General features: G+C 40.7%; 1 protein-coding gene across 6 annotated transcripts in view; it reads right to left on the bottom strand.

Moving 5' to 3' along the window:
• Positions 1–3,617: 3,617 nt before the first annotated feature.
• The window catches only part of GRHL2 (grainyhead like transcription factor 2), a 65,534-nt gene continuing 59,777 nt past the window's right edge, over positions 3,618–9,374 (bottom strand). For all 6 annotated transcript variants that reach the window (XM_071738076.1, XM_071738080.1, XM_071738079.1 and 3 more), the window contains 2 exons: positions 5,750–5,814; positions 3,618–4,370 (listed from right to left, as the gene is read on the bottom strand). In XM_071738076.1, coding sequence (XP_071594177.1) covers positions 4,256–4,370; positions 5,750–5,814 — 180 coding nt within the window. In that variant the 3' untranslated portion in view covers positions 3,618–4,255. The remainder of the gene's footprint in view (positions 4,371–5,749; positions 5,815–9,374) is intronic.

Raw genomic sequence — 9,374 nt, 5'->3', positions numbered from 1 at the left:
CAACAGAAATATTATCTCATACATAGGAATATTTATTTTTTTCCTTCTTAAAAATGTACAAAAAATAAAATAACTGTATTTACAGTTTATCAAACCCCTCTCCCAGTTGCAACACTATTAAGTTACATAAGCTATTTTCTTAATATAAAAGCACACTATTTATACATAAAGTTTCCTTGTTTGCCAGAAATACGGCTTGTCACAAACTTTGGCACAAACATTCTTGTTTGTATCTTGTCTCAATTCATAGGAAATGGAAGAGCATATAAAACATTTCATAAGCTTTATATTTTAAAAGTCATAAGATACTCCTTTTCAGTTCCGTATCAATCAATATACAGCATCTTTAACGGCTGGAAAGTTTAGTTTTTACTAATTGTTTGAATTAATTTACAACATTTAAACAATCCATAGACTGAAAGAGGAAAATATACAAGAAAGACACTTGATCTCTGAATTCCACTGACCAAAAACTTCATGAGAGAGGACACACAGGAAAAAAAAAAAAAAAAAAAAAAAAAAAAGTTTTTTCCTTGTAGTTTACATTCATTGATAAAAATACTCCAGAATGCTTTGATGGAGATACCACTGAAGAAAGCTTCACTGCAAGGATGCACTTTATTTTGGAGATATCAGCACCTGACTGAGTAGAAAGATACTAAAATTTGAGATTTGGGGGTTTCATAATAAAACATTAAGTGGACGGACACAGTGCCAATCTATAGCAGGAACCAAAATTGGAGTTTAAAAGACTCCTTTTGCTCATCTCTCTCCGAGTCTTTTGAAACAAAACATCTACAAACACTCACAGCTCTAATTCTTCATAGGGAAAATAAGTTGAGCAGCATGACACCCTTCAGGCTGCACTATGTAGGACTCAAGACAACTGTCTTGAAGAAAGAAAGGAAATGAGAGGTTTGTTCTTTTAAATAAACAACCACAGCAGTGCCACAAAGAGACAAAAGGAAGCAAGGCAGATATTCCTGTCCCCTGCTGAACAGTAGCTAAATCTTACCCCCATTTAACTCATAATATTTGGAAGATCCAGTGGTAATTACCATTTTTCATTTAAAAAAAGCGACATGTATATTTTAAACAATACACATGCAAACACTTTGTAGTCCTCAAGACCTCTGAATCAAGCAGGGGACAAGGAGGACCAATGCTTCAGAAGCTTGTATGATTTGTTCTGTCCCTTCCTTATCATTTTGGTAGCCTGGTTTTGGCCAACAAGTCCTTAAAAGATGAATGCTGGGAGCTTGTAGCTTCCCATGACCAGCATCCAAGGTTCAGTGGTTCTCAAGCAGCTGATGCTGTAACTGCAACCAAAAGGGTGCAGGGTGATGTGCTTTTTGTAATGACTCAGGTGCCTGCAATGCATCTGGAGAGGAGAAATAAAGCCCTCAGACCCTTGCAGAGACATTAAAGTTATGGGAGATCATTCATAACTACCTCTAGTTGTCCTTTTAAAGTACTCTTACTATCAAAGTAAATCATACTCATCTTCCTCGACTTTCATTAAGACTGTACAGAGGAATTAAAGGCAGGAATATCAGTTCTCTTGTAACAGGGATTTGCACACTTTTAAAATGTATTTTAACAAGCTTTCAGTTAATTTTGAAAGTGACTTCCCTTTCCTTGCCTAAACCAAAAGCTCCTAAAATGGCAACTGAAAGGTAACTCCTTAAGCACAAATATTTCCTGAAGCTTTGCAGTTCCCACTGATCCAACCTTGCTTCCCAGCACAAGATGCTGCAGCATCCAACAGATTCCAGTTCATCTCCACCCATGTATGACATGAATGTTGTATAAACCTGATTGCTGGTGCTGCCAGGACAATTCTGTCCTTCTATGTGAACCCCAAATTCTCACCGTCTTTTTTTAGTGCAGTTCATCTTAATCTGGGCCAGCATCCCCTCTAAGTAGGAGAAGCTTGGATGGCAGATTTGTTGGGGTCAGAAATAGGGCTCAACTCCTGCAAACATTTATTCCTATGCTTTACATGCAGCTTCTGCCCAGACATCGTGACCAGCTGAGAGATCCCAGCTAATATCCATAGGATCCCAAACACTGTCAAAACAACAGAGAAATACAAGAATCAACACCACTGCTCACCAGTCCTGTGTGCTGTTCCACTTCCTAATGCCAACTGCTATAACTGTCCAATTTTGGAGTATGCATTTATAAAAAGATAATGGAATTACTACACAAATCTGCATCAGGAGGAGAAAGAACACATGACAAAAGAAAGGGGAGGGAGGAAGACAACAAACACTTTGCTTTGCAGCTGTATGTGGATTCTGGCTCTGTTGCTAATAATCTGGACCTTTCATAGGTTCTGGTCATACAGAAACTTCCACAGGTACCTAACAATTCTATTTGAAATACAGATTTTAATGGCATGCTATTGCTAATGAAGTTAAGAGAGTGTGCAAGAGCTCACAGGACAATTCATGCATAAACATGACTAAATTAGGCTGCCAGCTATTCCAACTACTTTGTTTGGATGTAAATAGCCCCACACAGCTCAAAACACTAGAGAATGAGGCCTGTTGAACCAGGCAGTGTTTTTTTACACCATTAACCACCTAATGAAAACAAAGATTCTGTGCCTATACAGAAAAAAGATTTCAGAAGGAAAAAAAGAAAAACCCAACTCCAAAGGCTTCATGTAGGAAAGGACCCGTATTTCTGTCTGTCACACAGGATCCACACACGGTGCATGGAGAATAAAACACTGAAACTCATGGGACTGGATGCTGAGTGAGGAGCTCTCTTTGATAAGCCAGAGGAGCTGGAAAGGAGAGAGAGAGAGATGCTGGGTCTAGTTGCACTGGGGATAGTCAGGTCTTTAACCCCTTTCCTGGTGTGATTTTAGCCTTCAGCTTCCTCTCACACAGAACTGTTGAGACAATTTGGTGGAATTTGATGGAATAACCTTGTAGTTCAACCAGGGTTCATATCCAGCCCTTGTGAGACCCATCTCCACACCTCAGTTGTGTGCTACTCAGTCTCCACTGGTAAAATTGTTCCAGTTTCAATAAAATATTTACATCAAACCAAGTGTATACCTCACCCTACTGTCCTAGGAATCAAACCAGAATCATTCAATGGAAATACAAGGGCAAGTTTCCTTTAAAAGGAGGTTGAAGTCCTGTTTCTTACAGTCCAGAGGAATGCTTTCACGAGCAGGCTGCTTCAGAAAGCATCTTTCCCTTCACAGGCTTGACAAAAGCCCACTTTGAGAGCTCCTGCTTCACCAAGAGAACAGGAAAACGTCCCTCCTGTACCTTTAGGCACACTAGGCAGCAAACACATGCATGCCTCTAGGATTTGGTAACAGCTGGATGGGGCACCCAGATATTTACAGCTGTGACTTGGGCACCTAAGGTGGGTTCATTATGCCAGAGCACTCCAAAACCCTTAGCACAGTTTGCTCCAGTATTTCAGTATAAAAACTGGGTGGGCAAAGGTGGAGCGTATGAGTGCTGATGCAGTTAATGGCTTCTCACCAGACACTCCTTAGCAGATTGCAGAAATCTAATCCTCTAGGAAAGACTCTGTCAAACCCTAAACCCCAATACATAAGAAAAACATAGTGGCAGTAAACATGCCCACATACAGTAGTTAAAATATATTATTGCATATTATAAACATTATATACAAGGTTAAAACGGTTTCTTTACCATTTACTTACAAGTGACATTTGTAGCTGAATGCCTTACTTACAAGTCCTCATTGCTACGTGCTGAGAACTACCAGAGGTATTTGGCAAGACTATACACTATAGAGAGATATGGACCAGTCTGAGCAAGAGAGCTCTGTCAGCCACTTTTCCCATCTTTAGCACTGGACAAGTTTATTTATTAACAATGACTGAGAACTACTGGTAAAGTGATTTACACCAGGTTTCTGAAACTAGATCGGCATGGTTTCATGTTTTAGAGTGAGCTTATCCACACTGAAGTATGGATTTAAATCCTGCACTTCACATTTGCAGTGGGTCATCTGGTTACAAATCCAGAGGCTGGTAACTGCTTGTACACTAGTGGGGAACAATAAATAAGGGACCAGGCCTTATGCTTGACAAACCCAAGTCCATATGCAGTGGGTGCACATGTGCAGAGTGGACACTATTTCCAAAGCAGTTTTGTAACAGTTTCTCTGATAAATGTCTGTCAAGTTCCCAGGGAATCTTCTGCTTTCCAAGAAGAATGAAATGCTGCGGTTCCTCACAAAAGGGCTCTGCCTGAGGTTAGATCTCTGTCAGTGTGATCTTGAAGCCTTCAACCATGCTCTCCATGTGCAGGATGAACGTGTCCTCATTGGAGTAGTGCTCAATAATGTTGTCATCCATATTTACCAAGATACTGGTGACAAAGGCAAAAATCATTACTTTCATGTACCAGGTCACTGAAAGGCAAAGCCATGCACTCCATGGCATGTGCTAACTTCACTACAATGCAAAACCAAGACAGTACAAGACATTGCAGGGGCAATAGTAAGAATCATCATGAAGATCTGCCCCACAGTCCCTTCTAGCCTTTGGATTAGAGGCTGCTACTTGCTAAAGTACTCAAGGTAAAAGACAAGCCAGTGCTAGGGTGTTAACCCACTTCATAAGCTGTCTACAGGGCAAACTGCACTCCAGATCCCTGCTAGCTGGTGTTTCCCATGCCTGGTGTTGGCTCCTCCAGGTACATCACCATGCTACTCCTCAGCTACTGTTCCTCTGTAGTGTGAGTCACTAACAGGGGGGAGCAGTGTAATTTGTGCTTTGCAAACAGCTCACAGGTGTAGTACTCAACTTGGAAAGTGACAACTACTGCAAGTTTCTATGAGTGTTTTCCTCACTCTTTACAGTAAAGTGTTTTTCCATCAAATAAAATCGTTGGAAACGGTGTTACAAAGAAGCAAAGCATGAGATGTTTCACTGGTCTTGTCAAAAGCTAAAGAAAAACCATACCCTTTACTAGAGTTACAGCTGAAAAACAATGACCGATTTAAAATTATAACACTACAATATTGTGGTTATTTAGAAGTAAAAAAAAGTTGAAGTGGAAACATTCAGATTTATGGCAAAGAGTAGTTGCCTAAACTATCCTAAATTATAGCTATGACACTCACATCTAAATTTACTCATCTGAAACTCTTGCAGTAAACATTGCCTGCCTGCCTTTCAGAGTTGAAGGGAAGGAAGAGGCCTGCTTCTTCCTAGCACTGCAGAGAAACTCCACACGGTGTCTGCAGCAGAGGCTGTCCCTCTCCCATGCTAGTGGAGCCACCATGTAAAGTGAACAGCTTACAAAAAAGACTTTATTAAAATACATTTTCCAAACAGAAATTCTACACCCTCACAGTAAGCCTATGAATACTGGCAAGATACAGACTGGAGATTCATGTTTCTCCCTCTGCCACTCCTTGCTGTCTCCACAGACAGTAAGATTTTAGGGTTATGGGTAGGTCCCTAGAAGTTTTTATACTGCCCAGCATCACAGAATACCATAGAATATCAGAGAATGGTTTGGGCTGAAAGAGACCTTAAAAATCACCTAGTTCTACCCACCTTTCCATGGGCAGGGACACCTTCTGCCAGACCAGGCTGCAAAAACCCCAGTGAACCTAGCACTGAACACAGCTTCTCTGGACACAATTTTATCATGATGCCCCAAGCATAGCTGGGATCTCTGAGTACTTCTAAAGGATCCTGCAGAAGTCCCTAGGTAGTTTGTTTACTTTGTTTACTTACCCCTTTTTGCTCTTCTTATAAAGTTTTGCAATCTTTTCAACTGGCAGCCCATATTTCTCTGAGATCTGAAATAATCAAAATAAAATAAACATCATTAAAAAATGACAAATATGAAAGGATCACCTATCTCTACATAAGGCATTAAAACACAATTTCTGCCAACCCCACCGGATAGCTATACAGAAAAGCTACTTGATAGAAAAGAAACACAGATTCATTTAAAGATGATTTGGGGATGAATAACCCTAAACATTTTAATCAAAAAACCACAATCGTTTCCATCCACAAACTTAGAAGCTATAGTTTCATAGGATGTGAGTCATCAAAACTGCCTCAGCATCTCCTAATGCTCTCCTCAAGTCAACAGATTTTGTTGGTAATTTTGTTAAATTTCAGCCTGATCAGCCACATTTCTGCCTGGTGGATTCTGATTTTCTGGGCTTGTGGAAACAAAGGCTTATTCCACCAGGCAGAAGGCAGTGAAGCTGATGAATTGATGGATTAAAAAAAAAAATATGTACACATTTCTATTTCTCCATGGCATTTCAGGGTTCATTAAGCTAACAGGACCCCCCATGGTACTTCTTTTGTCTGAAAAGTATCTTCAAGGTACCTTTTGTGGGAGGGCTACAAACATGGTACACACAGGACTAGGAAGCTTCTGTATTGTTGAAGAGGGTTGTAGAGTCTGGCTACTGGTGTAGTAAAATGAGAACACTATTTGGCTCACAAAACATCATCTAAGGGTACAGACAACAAGATGAGATGCCACAGAGAAGTGTGTTTCCATGGTAAAGGACTTGTAAGATCAACCTATTGTTAGCTACTCAAATGATAAAGCAGAAAATACAAGAAAACTTTTGAAGAAAGAACTACTTAGCTGCCAAACTGCCATCACTAACAAGCCCTCCACTCGGATGCTTTGGCATTGCTTTCAGGAGTACACATTAATAAACTTTTAAAAAGTCAATTTTACAGTGAATCTGTGGTGTGCTCATGGAGATGGTGCCTCTGAGGCCACAGTCTGAGCCAATTTTCCTTTCCAAATAATCACTCTTCTTTGAGGGAACAGGTCTCATAGCTCATAGTTTAGAAAAGGATTGTCCCAAAAGGCAAAACAGTTATGGAAAAATTACTTTTTTACAGTGATTAATGCTATGTGATACCCTACAGCCAAAGTTTCTGGCCCTTCCCAGGTGAAATACAGCTGTAGCTAAAAAGCTGATCTTCTGCATTAGAGAACTGAAAAGCACAATTAAGAATCCATTTAAAGACTGTAGAACAGCAACCACTGTTAAATCTTCTGTTTGTGTTCAGACTGCCTTTGAGAAAAATTGATTATTTTGGAGCAGCAAACTAAAGAAATTATCATGAAATTGAAAATGGAAATAAAGCAATGCACAAACTCGGCACCAAGGACAGATTCAAACAGCCACAGACTGAACCCCAAGCACACCTCCTGTCCAGAAAGCCAGGATTCTCTGAGACAATTAATCAGCTTACACTTGCCTACAGCACCTACAATTGTGTCATATTCATCTTACCTAAGACACAATTTTGTATGTAAATATACAGAATAATTGTGAAATGCTGAAGAACAAAGCTTCATTTACACTGCAAATAGTTTTCTTCTTACCACAGTGTATATCTGTGACATACACAAAAGGGAGGGTATAAATAAGCAGTAACTACTCATAAAGTGCACTAGACTCATCCTTAAGTTTTGCACCTAGCAGAAAACAAAATATAAATTAAACTGTGGGTTGTACTTGCTACTTCAGTTTTACTTGCCCCAGCGTGTTTCACTACCCTTTTGGATATGTTTCTGGAGGTACTGCTGGTAGTCCTGGTTCTATATTCTCAGTTGCCTTGGGAGAGGCCCAGCTCAGCTGCACAGGCTCATACACTGCATGGTCCCACTCTCTCTGCAGTGGGGAAAACTCCACTTTGTACACTCACACCCCCACTTATCTTGTATCTCACACAAGCATCCTCACTATCAGACTGTAAACCTAATCTTTTTTACTATGCAAAAGGCTGTGTGTAGCCCATGTAAAAGCTTTGTAACCACATGCACAGGGTGGAAGCACATCCTGCAAAGAAGTTCCATAACATACTCAGCTTATCTGGAACAAGTTCAAGTCTTTGCTCCAAATAAGGCAGAACAAGAGTGATGCAAAGTCAGGGTTTGCCATATCCCTGTGTGACATGTCCTAACCTATTCCAGCTACTCTTACACTTCTGTAGGCACTCATACCCTGCCCCTCACTCTAGTGGCCACCACTAGGTTTCCAAATTAGTGCCTCACCTTGCACTGCTCCTGGAGGGAGCTGCCTAAGCTGAGGCTGGTGAGGCTCCTGTACCCAGGAGAAACACCCTATGGACAAATTTTGACTGTCTTAGAGAAGTTCTCAGAGAAACTTTCATGTTCTCCTTTTATTCTTTCATACCTTCTAGCTTTGCTTACTACAGTCTGAACAGAAAGACACCAGGCAAGCAATTTGGTGTTGAACATCTGTATCTGTGGTTTTGGTTTTTATACCTAAATTTAAGCTTTCCTGTAAAGCAATAAAAATGGCTCCATTGCATTGGATTGTTGAAAAAAGTCCTTTGTAACAGGCAACAGAGTAAAATTGCAACCTGGATCTGCAGAAAAGTCACAACTGTGTGAACGTGGGGAAATGATTTATCTTGTTCTTCAGGTTATTAATTCTGAAGCCTAGTGACTTCACTGACTCCATGAAAGTAAACAAGCAGGGAGAAATGTTACTGTGCCAAAGAGATTTAATACAGCTCATATACAGCATTCTGCACATTCCAGCATAAAACTTCCCCAGAATATGTGGGATACCTAACACTCACACATTCCAAATGTTGCTCAAAGTGGTCTGGGACTCTGGGACACCACTTCCTACTTAAGGTATGAGAGGTAGTGCTGAGAAAGCCTTGCGTGTCACACAGCCTATGACAGGTGTGGGATTTATATAACATGCAGGGATTAGTGAGCTTTGCAAAAGACTTCCAGCTGACTGAATAAGCACATTTCTCAGGAACCCCTAAGGATTCAACCAATTATACCAAGTAGTGAGCTGTGGATGAAAGGCTTAAAGTGGGTGCATGGGTGAGCCTCCCACTCACAGGCTCAGAAAACAAGTCTCCACTGCCAATGTGCTAAGTCCTGCTGCAGAATCTGAGAAAGCAGAGAGCAAGCATCTGCTGGGGCATCTCACTTAACACCCTCTTCTGAAACACATTTCTCACCAACCTGGGAAACAAAGCTACTGCCAACTTCCAGATAAAACAACAGGATTTCTCACCTGACTCCAAGTAGGCTATAATAAATTTTAAAAAGATATCCTTATTCAGAGGAATGTTTTCTTTATCATCTCCATTGCCCACTTTTCTACCCTCTGAAGCAGCAGGGCAGCATTCAGAGCAGTACTGAAATAACAGACTGGGTGTTTCTTTGGGCTGCAATCTCCTGGAATGGCAACTTTGAGCAGCTGAGGGAATTTGGGTTGTTTAGTCTAGACAAGAGGAGCCTGAGGGGAGATGTTATTGCACACTACAACTGCCTGAAAGGACACTGGAGTGAGGTGGGAGTAGGTCTCTGCTCCCATGTAAT

This window comes from Heliangelus exortis, chromosome 2 (assembly GCF_036169615.1).
Source record: "Heliangelus exortis chromosome 2, bHelExo1.hap1, whole genome shotgun sequence".
In the NCBI taxonomy this organism is placed as follows: domain Eukaryota; kingdom Metazoa; phylum Chordata; class Aves; order Apodiformes; family Trochilidae; genus Heliangelus; species Heliangelus exortis.
The sequence above is the reverse complement of the archived record's forward strand: the minus strand, read 5'-3'. Positions and strand labels throughout refer to the sequence as shown.